Source organism: Sceloporus occidentalis, unplaced genomic scaffold (assembly GCF_023333645.1).
Source record: "Sceloporus occidentalis isolate IW3139 unplaced genomic scaffold, rSceOcc1.0.p SCAF_5, whole genome shotgun sequence".
Classification (NCBI taxonomy): Eukaryota; Metazoa; Chordata; class Lepidosauria; order Squamata; family Phrynosomatidae; genus Sceloporus; species Sceloporus occidentalis.
The window spans coordinates 119,247,414-119,264,119 of NW_028316985.1; the positions used below are offsets into that span (position 1 = coordinate 119,247,414).

The 16,706-nt window shown below is 38.4% G+C and overlaps 1 protein-coding gene across 1 annotated transcript in view; it reads right to left on the minus strand.

The window, feature by feature from the left end:
• Nucleotides 1-1,757: 1,757 nt before the first annotated feature.
• The window catches only part of LOC149312740 (uncharacterized), a 43,618-nt gene continuing 28,669 nt past the window's right edge, over nt 1,758-16,706 (minus strand). Inside the window, exons 8-15 of the mRNA XM_089526975.1 lie at nt 16,568-16,632; nt 13,583-13,660; nt 12,721-12,781; nt 10,967-11,021; nt 8,268-8,317; nt 6,467-6,526; nt 4,449-4,496; nt 1,758-2,569 (exon numbers count right to left, since the gene is read on the minus strand). Of these exons, the coding sequence (XP_089383101.1) occupies nt 2,339-2,569; nt 4,449-4,496; nt 6,467-6,526; nt 8,268-8,317; nt 10,967-11,021; nt 12,721-12,781; nt 13,583-13,660; nt 16,568-16,632 (648 nt within the window). The 3' untranslated portion in view covers nt 1,758-2,338. The remainder of the gene's footprint in view (nt 2,570-4,448; nt 4,497-6,466; nt 6,527-8,267; nt 8,318-10,966; nt 11,022-12,720; nt 12,782-13,582; nt 13,661-16,567; nt 16,633-16,706) is intronic.

Sequence of the window (16,706 nt, forward strand, 5' to 3'; positions counted from 1 at the left end):
CTCAAACCCCTCAACAAGATAAAAATAGAGGATTCATGACAATTAAATTGCTACATAACCACTAATGTGCTGTAATATACCGTACAAAGAACAGTCCTCTGTTTGGAGAGCTGTTTGGTCAAAATTTCTTTAAAGAAGCACAAGAGAGCAACATGGCACCTGAAGTCGCTTATCAAGAGTTTGCACTTGGGGGTTGTTCCCACTTAAGATTTGAAACGATTTAAAATACAACGTTTTTAATAAAATCGATTCAAAATAACACTGTTCTTATCCCGCTATCCGAATCGCTTTGTTCATCGTTCCCATCTGGTTATTTAAATCGAAGTTTTTACCTGCAAGCGTTCCTACTTGGCATGAAATCGGTGTTTAAATAAAGCGATTCTTCTCCTCCATACCTTATTTGGAGCTGTCAATCAATAGTACGTCAGAATGACGTAACGTTAATCCGGAATATTTGGAAGCGATTTATCTTTTGGCATCGTTTCCATTTCATTGACAGCCAGGGAGAATCCCTTCAGAGAGCACAGAGATCAATGGGAGAGGCTTCTGGCAAAAAGCGAAGCTCTTTCCAGAGGAACTATGGGATAGGTTTTGGAGGGCAGCATCCTGTCTCCCAAGACAGCCAGGGAGAATCCCTTCAGAGAGCACAGAGATCAATGGGAGAGGCTTCTGGCAAAAAGCGAAGCTCTTTCCAGAGGAACTATGGGATAGGTTTTGGAGGGCAGCATCCTGTCTCCCAAGACAGCCAGGGAGAATCCCTTCAGAGAGCACAGAGATCAATGGGAGAGGCTTCTGGCAAAAAGCGAAGCTCTTTCCAGAGGAACTATGGGATAGGTTTTGGAGGGCAGCATCCTGTCTCCCAAGACAGCCAGGGAGAATCCCTTCAGAGAGCACAGAGATCAATGAAGGAGGCTGCTGGCAAAAAGCGAAGCTCTTTCCAGAGGAACTATGGGATAGGTTTTGGAGGGCAGCATCCTGTCTCCCAAGACAGCCAGGGAGAATCCCTTCAGAGAGCACAGAGATCAATGAAGGAGGCTGCTGGAAAAGCAGGGAGGGAGCACTCTTCCCAAAGATTCTCTTTCCAGGGTTGGAGGAGAAGGCAGATTCCATTTGAGAAATGGAGGGAGAAAGGCTCTATCCCCCCCCCCCCATTGATCAGAGCCCTTCCTTGCCTGGGTGAGATCAGATGCCTCCTCGCGAGGAGCCTTCCCTTCCCTGCCTGGGCGAGATCAGTGCCCAAGCGGGCAGGGAATGCCTCTTTGAGAGGAGCCTTCCCTTCCTGCCTCTACTCTGTTAGAAATGGGCTCTCCCCACACAGAGGGGAGGTTGCAATCCACCGGGGGAAGCCTTGTACTCCTTTGGCAGATGCAGGCGCTTGAGCAGCCAGGACTTCAGGCGCTTAAAGCGCTGAAGAGATTAAGCGCCTGTAAACCATTAAAATAAAAAATAAAAATAATCCTTATCTCTTATTGAAAGACCACAGCGGACAAAGGGGTGAGGGAAGCAAAAATGGCGACAGCCAGACGGATGGGGACAGAAAGGGCAACTCCCCCAAGGACAGCCCCATCACACTCCGCTCCTCCCATTCATCTAACGCAATTTCAAAGGCTGTCGTTCCTATTTAAATGCTCCGGTTCCTAAATCGAAACGTAGGTCAGACCCTAGTGTTTTTTTAACACGCGTTAAATGAGGAAAACTCGAATCAAAATTTTATTCCGCTCTACAATTCGATTTGTAGTGGAGACGATTGCGGGTTGCTCTAGAACCGTTCTAGGTTTAAATCGGATCCTAATAGGAACGCCACTCCTTGGATTCGATTCAGAACGCGGGGTTTCACCTAGTGAGAACAACCCCTTGGAGAGCATTCTGAGCAGGCATATGGGTTACCATCATTCCCACACAGCAACCAATGAATTTTCTACTAAGCCAATAATAGTACTGTATTCCTAATCATGTCTTGAACGGGTCAAACTACTGTGGTAGCACCTAAAACATGCATGCCAAGCTTTCTTGTCTTTCATAATCAATAAGCCTGTGCCTCATCCCTCCCATCATTTTGGATCTAGTCAAAGAACTCACAAATCTCCTGAGTGAGGAAGAGTTCACTGGTCCCAAGACGTTCTTTGCTTATATATATTTAATGCAATTTAATGACTTTGTATAATGTGTTTTGACCAGTATCTCAAGCAGAAAAATTAAGGTAAAACAAATCAATGACAAACACAGAACCACCATACAAAATATAAAAGGGGTTGAATTGTACTGTGAATAACTATGTTCAAAAATAAATCAGTATTTCTTATCCATGCAGAAACTAGTGGTGGTCTACCAAGCATACCTACCAGCCACTAATACTTGCTAAACCTGGCCTAGCATGCTTTTCAAGATGTAATCCAATAAGTTTGGTTCTGTAAGTGCTCCATGCTTGTTGCATATTGTAGCTTTCCTGGATGGTCCTCTTTGTGGGATACCTGCTCAGCATCTCTAGTGCTATCAGCCTCGATTTTGCAGGTGCTGCTTCTAGAAAAAGTCTTTTGGGAATAAATATGCATGCTGCACCTTCACTGATCTGAGGGAAGGAGAAAATAACCAAGCTGAATTTAGAAGAAGCTTCACACTGCTATTATAAACCATACTATTTAATTATTTAATTATTTTCATAACACAATAAACCATATTGTGTTATGAAAAATATAAATCTCAGTTCTGCAGAAAAAAACAGCAAATGTATATTCTATTCTGTATGTTTACAACATGCTTAAATAACAAGGCATATTTAAATTTAATTCACAATGGAAGCAGGGAAGATATTTTAAATCAAAGAATAATAATAACATAATGGTTGCTTTGAAATAATATATATTCTGTGTTCAAATAAAATCACAAGCCTATGCAATCAATCAATCAATCTTTATTGATTAGCCCATAGGCCATCTCAGAGTACCACAATACAAAATAGAAAAACAAGATAAAATTATATATAAAACTCTGTGTAGAATTCTAAATAAGAGTTATATAAGAGAACATGAGAGTAAAATATATAAAAATAAGAATAAAAATAAGAAGCCTATGCAGGAGAAATTTTATGTACTTCAGAAGTGCCCATAGTAGCATGCAGTCTTCCTAGTTGTTTCCCTTTCATGATTCCCTCTGGATACTCCTAACCACAGCCTTTGTAAAAGGTAACACTAACCAGCATCATCTTTTAAGCAGAGATCTGAAACTGTCTTCAAATTCTGGTTTCAAACAGTGGTTGTTAAATCCTGGTTAAAATTTAACAATTATAATGAATCAACCCAAAGCATAATTCAGGTACTCTGATTCATCTGCTTTGTATATTGGGCAAGCAAATACACTAGTGATCCTTGCTACAGACACATCCTTTTGTTTGTTCAATGTGTTGTAGCAATGCATTCGCTAGAGCTACAGGCATAGTTCATCATCAACATGGATAAATACATTTCATTAGGGAAGCCACAAGCATACTTGGTACTGAAGCTTAGTATGTTCTCTATAGTTTTAATGTACTGTACCATTTTCTTCTCCTGTATGATTTTTAACAAGTTTGCCTGATGAAGAAGCCAGTGAAGCTTTGAAGCTTGCATGATATATTTTCTGCATTTTTCTTGGCCAATAAACATATTGCTCTTTTGTGGATTTTGAATTTTGTTGTATTTAGGACAAACTGCTATCATTGTAACTGACAGTGGCTTCTCTAATTGACTGTAGAGGAGATAATCGGCACCAGAGATGCAGTGCAGAAGTACTTAAGTGCCACTCCATTGTGCTTTTCCCTAAAAGTTTCCACTGCTTCAGCCATCTTTACTGCCAATATGTTACTAAGGTTTACCTTGCAAACATTGGTAGGGAAGGAGCATTCAAAGAGGGGAGGGGTAGGCTACAGTTCCTCTCATATCTATTAGGTATCAGTGAAGTCCTTGACTAAATACAGTATGTATTTGGAATGGGGGAGAGTGTGAGGTGATGTAAGAAATCATTTGTCTGCAATTCTTCATGATGCTTTATTCATATGAACTGAACCAAAACATTTCACCTTTTATCCCCCACATTACAGTGAACCCTTGTTATACACTGGGGTTTGGTTCCAAGATCCCCTGTGTATAACAAAATCCATGTATGCTCAAGTCCCATTAAATATAATGACATAGCAAAATGGTGTCCCTAATAAAAAATGGAAAATCAAAGTTTGATATTTGAAAATTATACTTTTTTGGAACATTTTCAAACCGTGGATGCTTGAATCTGTGTATAAAAAATCCGTGTATATGAAGGGCCGACTGTACTTACATTCTCCCACCCTTTCCTGGTGGGTACAATCTCCTTTTTGAATTGGAGGCTGTGGCAGCTGGCTCCCAGACCCCAAATTAATATTATTTTAAAAACCTCAATAAGGCAGATAAAAAAATTAGTTCAGAATATTTTCTTACCAAGCTTAGCTGAAGGGTACCATCTTTATCCATAATGTCTGCCAATCCCTATAATGGAAAGATACAGTTTAAAAAGATAGATTGGTTAATACTCTAGACCAGTGGTCCCCAAACTGTGCCCTTTAAGAGATTTTGGACTTCCACGCCCACAAGCCTCAGCCGTGTTAGCCAATAGTCCAATATGATGAAACCATTATGATGAGACAAGAGCCAGAAGAGTCAACTCCCAGGTTGGATGGCACTCACAGAACTATTGGGGTACAGCAGAGGACAACTACAAGTAAGTACAGTGGCTTATGATGCAATTGGACTCAAACCAAAAGGATTTTCAGCTGTTGATGTACTTAGAGGTGAAAGCAAAATCTTGAAGCTGTACAATTCATATTATAGGAACATGGAATATGAGAAGCATGAATGAGGGGAAGCTAGACATATGCCTGAAACACACGGGCCAAATGATACAGATTCCGGCTGCGTTCAGGGCATGGCATTTACATGATGCACACCCTGAATGCAGCTGGAAGCTGCACCAAGCCCACAGTATTCAGGAAGAACTAGGCAAAGAAGGAGCAGAAATAATTGGTTTCCAATTTTCAAAGAGTTTCGATGAGGTTGCATTTTACCATTCTATCTGTTTAACCTGTAAGCAGAACATATCATATGTAAAGCAGGATTAGACTTGGATGAAAGAGGTGTAAAACTGGAAGAAGTAACTCAAACAACTCAAACTGGAAGAAGTAACTCAAAACAGATATGCAGATGGCATCATGCTACTAGCAGAAAATAGCAAAGGCTGGGAATCACTACAGAAAAAAGTCAAGGAAGAAAGTGCAAAGGTTTACAGCTGAACATTAAGATAACAAAAGTAATTACCATAGACATAAAATAGTAAACAATGAAGCCACTGAGACAGTGATAGATTTCCTATGCCTTGGTTGAATCAGAATGGAGACTACAGTCAAGAAATCAGAAGACTAGGACATGGAAAGACAACTATGAAGGACCTAGACAAGATCCTGAATTATAAAGATATACAATTGAATATCAATGTCAGGATTTTCCATGTCATTGTATTTCTAATTTCTATGCATCATTGTGAAAGCTGGACAGTGAAGAAGGCTGATAGGAAGGGAATCAACTCATTTTAAATGTATTGTTAGAGAAGATACCCTGGACTGCCAAAAGGACAAATAAATGAGTCCTAGAGCAAACAAAGCATGACTACTCACTAGAAGCCAAGATGACTAAACTGAGACTGTCATACTTTGGATGTATCATGAGAAGACATGACTCACTGGGAAAAACAATAATGCTTGGTAAGGTAGAAGGCAGTAAGAAAAGGCGAAGACCACATTCTGGATGGATTGACTCAGTCAAGCAAGCCATTGCCCTGAGTCTGCCCTGAGTAAGGCTGTTGATGACAGGATGATCCTCCAAGACTGGAAATAAGTATGACTGGGGATATAAGTATGACTGGGAGCCAGTGTGGTGTAGTGGTTTGAGTGTTGGACTATGGCTTTGGAGACTAGGATTTGAATCCTGGCTTGGCCATGAAACCCACAAGGTGACCTTAGGCAAGCCACACTCTCTCAGACTCATGGGAATGTAATGGCAAACCTCCTCTGAACAAATCTTGCCAAGAAACCTCATGATAGGTTTGCCTTGGAAAATGACTTGAAAGCACACACCCAATAGTAACAAAGGAGAAAACAGAGTGGTTTTTTGCAAGGGTACTGCAGTAGCTATGGGAAGCATAACACACAGTCAGGGGCAGGATAGATGGGAAGGATAATACAAGACAGATTCTTTTCTACAAATCCATTCTTCTCCTAATTGTTTACCTTGGAAAAATGCAACATGGGGAACACACTTTCATACATTCATGAGACATGTCTAGTTCACATGAACACAACAGGCACCTTATGCCTACCATTTTCTTTTATAGAAACCTTCAGACTTGCTGGACTAGAACAATTTAAAAAATACATTAGACAGGCTTGTGCATCTCTGATACTCACAAAAATATCACTTTGTTCAAGAGTCCTAATTTTCAGGAACCGTGGAGTTAATGAAGCTTCCTGTGATGAAAAGCAAAATATGGCAAATGTAGCAACAGGCAGGCAATTGCCAAGCCAGGGAAGGTTAACAACTCAAGGCTTCATTTTTACTATACTGGAAGAGCAGGAAATGTACTATAACTGAAAACACTGGCGCAGAATTTGTGTTAATTTATATTAGTCAAAATAATTAATAGGAAGGAAATGCCTTATGGAGAAAACAGAGTCATCTAATTTAAGTAGCAGCCCCTCTGGGGAAATATACTGTTATAAATAAGTAAGACTTACCACATATGTTTTCAGTGCTTTAAAAATGAATTCTGTTGCAAAGTAATTCAAACCCTTCACACACACACACACACACACACACACACACACACACAAAACTGAACTGGATAATTTTTTAATAATTAAAGTTAAACAGAATAAGGCTGCAGTTGAATACACACTTCCCTGGAAATCAGTTCCACTGAACTCAATGGGGCTTTAGAGGGGCTTTGTAGAGCAAAAGTGCATAACCTAAAACTGATATGCTTATCTGAGCTTTTGCATATTTATTCTTGTTGGGATGGGGGCAAGACACAATGCAAGTCTATTAGAAACAGACTATTACAAATCTTGTGTTTTTCATTTGTGGTGTTACTCCCAAAGGTGGGGGGACTTAGGGTCCCTGCCAGCAGTGTCAATGCCTCCTTTGAATATTCGGGAATTAATTAGCTCAAAAGGAGGCATGTGAGAGGTGGATAATAACTAGGATCTTTTTACACCTATTTATACTAGCACTAACCATAAAAACTCCTGTTCTGAGTAAATAATGGATTTTTATTAGAAAATGTGCAAAGAGGCACACAAACACACAAGAACTGATTGAGCAATAATACTCACACAACAAGGCTACATGAATAGAAGGTAGCAGAAGATTAAGGGTTAAGAAGGGGGGTATATTTACTGATATATAAGAGAGAGGTCCACTGGAGACTCGGACAACATCCAAAGGTACACCCAGAAAAGTGAACAATATGGCTGAGATTTGAGGGTTCTTTTATACCCAGAAAGGGTATAAAAATGCTCTCAGAGTATGTGTTGTAAAAGCTTTGATGATCTTCCCAAGGAATAGACAAACTAGTCCAGAAAACATAAGGTTATTAAGCACCAAGGTGTTACTCCACTGATGCAATCTGAGACAAACCTCTGATGATCAGACAAGGAGGGAAAATGTAAGGACCTCAAAGAGGGAAAACAGGGCATGGTCTTCATCAGTTTTGACAAATGCCTTCTTTGGTTTCTATGGGAAATGCAAAATAGGCAGGTAGGAGGAAAGTGTCATGTTTAGAATAACCCATGGCACTTGTCTTTTGTTCTTATCTAGGCTGGGCATGCTGTAGGTCAAGTGACCCTGCTACTGGTGCCTTTTGCTTCCTTGGGTCATTGTGCTCCCCAAAAATAAGTACCAGATCATCATGACTTCCAGTGCTCCTCTATTCTCGATATTAATTATAAAAATCTCATATTCAGCTGGAGAGGTGATAGGGCATGCTAACACTGGTCAATTCTATGGATCAGTTTAAGTGCCTCTTAAACTGGTTATTGCTGCATGCTTAGGGGTACCATATGATACCAACTAGTAGGATTTTTTTTCTAAATAAATACAAATAAAAACAGTTATTTTTGATATAGGAAACATTGGCTTTCTCTCTCTCCTTTCACTTTCAGGCATAAAATATCTGCTCTTATAAACAAACAATGCAGACAGTTGTCCTACCTGTAGCTTCTGTTTTTCAGACTTGTAGTGAGGTGTCCTTTTCCATGTGGCTGAAGTCATACATTTGTAAAAATACAAATAATCATAATAAAAAGGCTAGCTTTTTACATACTACATTTTAAATATTAAATTTTATTTCAAATTCTCAAATTTTTGAAAATGTATAAAGCTTATTATATTTCTAGGATAGATAATTCATTGCTACAAATTATATGACCACTTGACTTTTTAAAAACAAATTGTTCTCCTGTTGCAAAATTACTCCGCTTTTTATTTTTGGGAAAACCCCAAAAGTAAAAAGCGGTGCAATTTTGCCCACTTTCTGCATGTGTTAATGTCGCGTTAATGCTCAATTAGCCTGACATGTCTGAAAACAATCCCACTTTTGCGGGATATTCCTGGGATCTAAACCCTGTTTATCCATGGGATTGGGGCACTTTGCCTCCCATGTGATAAGGCCCATAGCTGTGTTAGTCTGGATCAGTATGCAAAGGCATCTTGTAGTGCCTATGAGACTAAGGAGATTATCACACTGCCAGGATAGATGCAGGATCTAAAACTCAAAGCCAGATCCTATCTAATTGCTCCATGGCCAGGCAGTAGGCATCCCGTATGCAACCTGGGCTTCTCCAAGCTTCTCCTGCAGCCTTTCATGAATGGGATTTCCAGAGAAGCCCAGAAAAGCCGGGGTTGCATACAGGCTGCCTACTGCCTTGCCAGGGAGCAATGCAATAGGATTTGGCTTTGAGTTTTAGATCCCGCATCTATCACAGCAGGACTTTGCTATGTGATAATCTCCTAAATAAGAGAAATAAATTGGCAGCATAAGCTTTCATAGAATTAAGTTTGTGTCCTCAGATGCATGGAGACAACTTCATTAGAAAAATCCATACATCTGATGAAGTACTATGAACACTTCTGCTATCAGTTTCTTTCTCTCAGTCTCAAAGCTGCTACAAGATCCTTTTGTTTTTTGCTACTAGACTTGTTTTATATGCCTAAACAAATAATTTGTTGGTTCCATGTAATGTGCTTTTAATCAGTTTGGGGATGTTTGCCAAACTTGGCTTAATTAAAAATACAAAATAAATCAAACAGGAAACAGAGCTGGCTCATTCAGGTTGCATTACTATGCCAATTAGGGTAATGCATGTACAACTTGCTTCCTGTTCTTTGAAGGGGAATTCATTCCTCAAGTCATTAATATCCCCATGTCTTTCCACGCAAACTTGAAGTGCTTTGGTGGTGAAGTGGTGGCACGGTGGTTAAATGCAGCCACTCACTCACAAACCACAAGGTTGCGAGTTCAATACCAGCCAGGGCTCAAGCTCAACTCAGGCTTACATCCTTCCAAGGTCACTAAAATGAGTACCCAGATTGTTGGGGGCAATTAGCTTACACTTTGTAAACCGCTTAGGGAGTGCTTAAGTGCACTGGTAAGCGGTATAGACATGTACTTGCTATTGCTATTGCTATCACAGTAATTGCTTCATGTTTTCAAGTTTTAGATTGAACCACATGGAGTATATGTGTGAATGGCGCAAGGACTGCTACAACAACAGTTATTTTCCACCCATACTACTTCATATTTGACTTTGTTATATGTCTTCCAGTTGATTCAGATGACAATCCTGACACAAGGGCTTTTTAAAAAAAACCTATACAGACGTTTGCCATTGCTTTTGGCTACGGGTGCATGATTTGCTCAAGGCCAACCGGTAGGTTTTCATTGCTGAGCAGAGATTTGAACCCTGGTCTCCCAGAGTCTGTCCAACATTCAGTCCACTACACCATGCATGCTCCACTTCCGCATATATCAAGCAGTTATTCCTAAAGTAGAATATATATCTGATTTAACACTAGTGTATACATGACACTAGGATGGTATAATGCATAGATATGATGCAACAGCTATTTAGAAGCAAATCCAAGAAACGCCATACCTGTCAGCATAACAGATGAAGAAGCAGCCCAGGTGCCATTAAAAAAATTGGTATATACTTTTAAGGTTTTTTTAATTTTATATTTATGTATTTTTATATTTTGTATTGTTTTAAATTTTATTGTTTTATACTTGTTTGTCACCTTGAGTCCCTATATTGAGAGAAAGGCGGAATATAAGAAAATAAATAATAACAATAATTAAGAATGTGTTTTGTCTTTACAGATTCAGAGGAGTAAGTTAACACTGCTGTTATTTTATTTGAAAAATTAAAATAGTAGTTGCAATAACTGCTGAAGAAGTTAAAGAAGGGGACATACCAAAGACCAAAACCAAAATATGCTGTATCCATTGCTTTCTCTCTTTCAAACAAAATAGTTTTATTTCTATTTTGTTTGGTTGTTTTAAAACACAAAATGTAAGACAGAATATCAGTGGACAATGAAAAGAAAACCTCTTCTCAGTGTTTCCCGTTAGGAAACTGGCAGCTTAAATTCCCAATGAGCCAATCAGTTCTGAACTCTTACACTTGTTTGCCTTTTTAGTATTTCAGTAATTAACTAAAGCTGTGGTTTTCAAAACACTGGTGTCTCTTACTTTGTCTGCGATGGACTGAAAATTAGTATGGTTTCCAACAATTAATATAAAGCAAAACTCCATCTATCATCTATACTTATTTTCTAGAACCTGTTGAATAAAATCCATATTGTAATAATTATATTGGGAGGATTTTGGTTAATAAGACGTAAGCAGTCACCATTCTGAGTGCATGTTGTCTCCAATTCTAGCTTTGCGACCTCCATGCAACGACCCTACAAGTACATAGACATCTTTTCAATCATACAGTATTTTGTTTCCTTAACTTTAATCATTATGTGTCACTTTTTAGCTAATTTATGATTATTTGGGCATTATCCAAAGAACCTTTTTTTTTCCTGGTTCCATGGACTTCAGTGGAAAAATAAAACCGCACATACAAAACACACACACACACACACATACAGAAATAAAAACATAAGAGTAAATGTTCAAATGTGTAGCATTAGCCTCTTTGTTATTTTAATGTGTTGAGGAAGATTTTGGCACTGTGCATTCAAGAGCCTCCCTTACTGATAGAATTAAACTCTGCCATATATCATTGTGAAAAGGTAGTTGGGGAAAAGAATATGGCAGAGCCTTTAAGATTAACATATTTATTTTTGCATGAGTTTTCATGGATTTCAGTCCACATGCTCTGACTCTGCTCCATCAGAGCACCTGAAGGATTGAAATGCACAGAAGCTTGTGCTAAAATTAATGTTAAGTCTTAAAGTTACTGCTACGTTCCTCCCTTTTTATACTTTGCTTCACTTCCTTTTTATACTGAAACAGATAAATTCAACTATCTCTTTGGAAACCTGTTGTTGTTGTTGTGTGCCTTCAAGTCATTTCTAACCTATGGTGACCCTAAGGGGGTTTTCTTGGCAATTTTGTTCAGAGGAGGTTTTCCATTGCCTTCCCTTGAACCTGAGAACATGTGACTTGCCCAAGTTCACCCAGTGGGTTTCATGGCCAAATGGAAATCGAACCCTGATCTCCAGAGTCATAGTCCAACACTCAAACCACTACACCACACTGGCTCTCATTTACCAAACCAAATTTTCAAAGCCATATATAGAATACTTGCCATCTTCCCCAATCTGATGCCCTGTTGATTTAGAACTCACCTTATCTTTTAACAGCAATCTGCAACACAATATGCACTTTCGCTCCCAAATTATGGAATAGTCTGCCCAAAGAGACCCAACATACCACGAGTCTCGATTGCTTTAAAAAGGCAATCAAGACATATCTCTTCTGACAGGCCTTTCCAGATTAACATTCCATCAATCTCTTATTCATTTTATCAATTGTTCAACAACTGCTGTAATTGACTCTGCCCTATTTTTAATAACTGTTTTAATAAACGTTTAATAATTTAACTGTATTTTATTGTGGATAGGAGGGTTTGGGAGGGTTTGTTATACAATGATGATAAGTTGTTATTATATTTTACTGATGCTTTTATTGTTCGCTGCTTCAATCTGTTTGTAGAAGCAGGATAAAAATGAATGTTGTTGTTGTTGTTACTTTTTAACAATAATCTGCAACACAAAGCCCATTTTTGACTTTTTGTCATCTGTGTTTATCTCCTCCTCTTTTTTCATATTTACTTTCTTTGTTCTTGATCTTACTCTTATTTAAAAAGCAACAACACATACTAACATGGAAATGACAGAACATGATCACCTGATGAACTATAGCATTCAATAGCATTCAAAAATCAGTAAATTATCCACTGCTCTAAATGTATATCCTTCATATGAGTGAATTACAACTCTTGAGTAGGAAAGGCTGATTAATAAAGAATTCCAAAAATCTTTTGTGAATTATTAGGATCGATTACAAAAAAATGAGGTAAGTCATTTTATCCAATAACTTTTACTAGGAATATGGCATTGTTATTATGCTAGCTACTTTCAAGGTACTTACTGAGTGGACAATAATGAGAAAACAAGAATTCAGGCTGTCAGTTACAACAGCTGTACCTGCCCTGCATAAGAAGAAAAATTGAAATGACATTAGAATTTCTACTCATTCTTAGATGCTCATTATCCATGCTAAAATATTTTAACAGCATGATTACAAAGTGTTCTGAAACCTCTAGGGAGTTTATCACAAGGCAGCTGAACTGGTAAAATCCTGTGCAGAAATGGGATTTTAAAATCCAAGTGTTGTTTGTCAGATGCACTGGCATGAAAGAGAAATAACACAAAAATAATCCAAAGGGAAAGCTCCTTTGTACTTGCGGCATTTAGCGAAAGTAAAAAGGAGATGGTTTTGATGACTTTGCATTTGGGTTATTTTCACATTATTTTTCTTTCACGCAAACATCATCTGAAAAACATCCTGCAAATGCATTTATTTTTTTTGACTTTCTGTTTGAGTTAACCCCAAACATAATCTGAATGAGGGTTGTTTTCAGTTTAAATTGGCACACTCATGACGTAACCATGGTGCTGCGATATGCAGATGCTATGCATCTGTTATGTAAAGATGGCAGCCGCCCTTGTGGACAGGAGACTGCCACGCCATGCTAGGGTTAGGGGCCATGCGGTTGGTCCCTAACCCTAGAATCATTGCCAGCATGGCGCATTTGGCCCATCTGTTCCGGGCCTATAAATCAATTAACGTTAAAAATAAAAGTCTGTGTTGACACTCATCTAAGTAAAATATAACTGTTATAATTTCAGTTCTTGGACCTGGTCATTAAAGAGTCACCATACATCTGTAGAACATCTGGTGTTGAGTATTAATGGGGCTGGGGAGAGCATGAACATTTATTACTGACAACCTGTGAAATCTCCAAAGAGAGCACTGAATAAGAAAGTCTATTTTTCCTTGTGGCCATGTAGAGAATAGCAGATGTTTTCTGTAGGGGAAAAAGGGAAAATATTTATATATTAGAATTGCTAATGAAATATCTGATTTACAGCAGAAATATGTGAAATTATACTTGGTAGGGACAGACTTGGTGGAACCAGAACATTTCTGCTCTGGATAGAATCACACTCCCATAAGGATACATTTATAGCTTGAGGGTACTTCTAGATCCAACTTTGCTGCTGAAGTCTCAGATGGCAGCTGTAAGTACATTTAATCATTTTAGACTGATGCCTGTGGTGAATGCTGGAACACAAGAGACTTGGCTATAGTAACAGGGCTGCCTCAAGGGTTTAGTTCAAAATACTGTAACAAAGCACTGCCCTGACACCTACAGGTTAAAGATAAAATGAACATGATTGAAGCAATTATACAGAAATTTAGAGGAAAATATAGAATACTGTTGTATTAAAAGGTGCGGCAAACCTGCTTTTTTGTTCTTTCAGTTTGTCTCTTATTGACTACTGTCACAAGGTGGTATAACAGTCTCTCCTACAATAATTTCGTATAGGTAATCCAACAAAAACCAGAACATTATGTCAAATGTACACCATCTCTGTTGGCTATATTCTGGTTACATTTCAGCCTTAAAGACCAATCTTAGAATTAAATTCTCAGAATTAAATGCTCAACTGCATCCAGTGAGGCTTGTGACTCTGAAAAGTGTGATTAAGATGGCAACCTTAATTTTGGATCCTATACATGGAATAGAGGTAATCTTATTATAGAAATACTATTTTAATGTATACACAAAATATAAAATAGATAAAAATAGGTGCAAATCTTTGTCTTTGTCTTGTCTGCAAACTTTAAACAACAAAGATGATGTATTTGCATTCTGACTTGGTACTGAATAAACAATACTTAGCACTGCAATCCTAAACATGCTTACCCAGAAGCAAATCTCAATGGAATTTACACTAATAAAGTAATATGTTAGTTTTGCAGCCTTAATGGGATTCCGAGCTTTTGTAATTGAACTTTCAGGCCATAATGAACTATGTACCTGAATAAATCATTAAATATCTAGATGTATTTTATAGCAGAAAACTAAGCTCACGTGACTCAGAGATCTGTTTTAAGAGTTTTCACACCACAAACTTTGAAGAGCTGTTTATTGTAAACTGATTTTGAATTTCCCCGTTTCTAAATACAGATTTCTGTGAGTTGTTTGAGAAGCTCAGATCCAAATTCCCATCAAAAGCACAGAAGGAGTTGCATGATTTTCTGGATTTGAGGTCTAGAATATAGGGAGCTTTGATTTGACATGCAGTACTTTAATCCAGCATTGTGTAGATATCTAAATCCTGGCTTACTGTCTGATAGGGAAACAAATCAACTTGTGAAGTCCATAAAGTCTAAGACAGGACATGCCAAACATTTCTGCATTTCCCAAAGGAGCTTTCCTAGTGTCACTACAATTTGATGGTGCAGTGAGGAAAGCACTGGTTTTCCTTTGATGTTGCTGCCATACTTGTGAAAGTCAAAAACATAGCAAAGAAATGAGGTACTTCTCCTTTTAAATTAGGTGCATAAGAAGCTAATTACTGCTCCCAGAAGCCTACCTAGAAAACTATTTAACTACAAAACAAAGCACATGAAAAGGGAACTGTTTCATTTATTTATTTGTTTGATACCCCAGTGCCAAATTCAATGGGTTTGGGTTGGCAACAGTGCAGTTTCCTGTCTCCTATGTTTGCCCAAATCCTATTTTCAAATGAATAGAGTGGCTGATTACTCAATAAGCATGTCTTATTTCCCGTCAGGCTGCCCGTGCCTGATCTCCATCTTCTAAAGAACGACATACAAATTCTCCTTTTCTTTCATCTGGTCAATTTATTTAAGGCTGAATCCATACTGTAGAAATAATCCAGTTTGACACCACCTCAAATGCCAGAGCTCAGTGTTATGGAATTCTAGGGCTCTCTGACAGAGAAGGCTAAATGACTCACAAAACTAAAATTCCTAGAATTCCATAGCATTGATCCATGACAATTAAAGTGGTGTCGATTTTTTTTCTGCAGCGTGGATGCAGCTTGAGTGTCTTTCCCACACCATCTAGTGGGCAGTTGTGTAACAAAAACAGATTACTTTCAGAGGACTGAAGAAAACACAGGCTGGCAGCCTGCTAGGTGTTTACATTGTCACAAACTAACTTATCATCACTTAAGATGAACTGCAATGTTGCACAACACACACATTCTCAGGAAGGAAACAGAGATGTAGCTACGTTGCCAGGACTATTACACAAAAGGACTCTCCCTTTGCGACATCTCAAGAGATTGTCTCTAGGTCTCAGTTTTTGCCCCTGAAATCTAAGGGCCTGGGATAGTCCTGGCCTGGCAATCCTAGTTAATGGAGAAGTTGCATTTACTGCTTCTGACCAAGCTAAAACAGGGTCCATTTGCTGCTGGAACTGTTTCCATCAAAGAAACAAGGAGGAGGAATGATTTCCCTCCCATCTCCTCGGCAGCCCTCAGACAATCCAAAACCTACTCCAGAGATGGTTTACAAACAGTGCAAAGGACTGCTAGGAAGAAAGTTGTATCACACTGGCTATCAGAATCTAGTGTGATGTTAGATCCAGGCTTTTTCTCCTTGACATTAAAGAACTGTCCAACTGCGATACCTCCATTTATTGATCCACTCACATCATGAAATGTAGCACTGTACAAACAATCTAAAACAGTAGTGAGAAAGAGGTGGACCTACAGATTGTATAATCCCTGATCTGAGATGTGGGTGCACTTAGTTATTGGTTCCACACATGAGGCACTATTTTACTTATGGTTCTGGATAGCACTGTTCTAGGTTTTAAAAAAGAAAAGTTTTTGATCCCATAAAGCTGAACTTGTTCATATCTAATCTAAAGCATTTTAGGGGTAAAAGGAGTTACCTTAAAAACTGACACATTGCGTGGTGTTGTTCATATCTTATGTTGGCTAGAATACGTTTAAAGTCCTGTTAAATGAAAAAGTTATATTTAAAGAATTAGCTTTAAATGTATCACAAAAATACACAAAATTAAAGGAAAA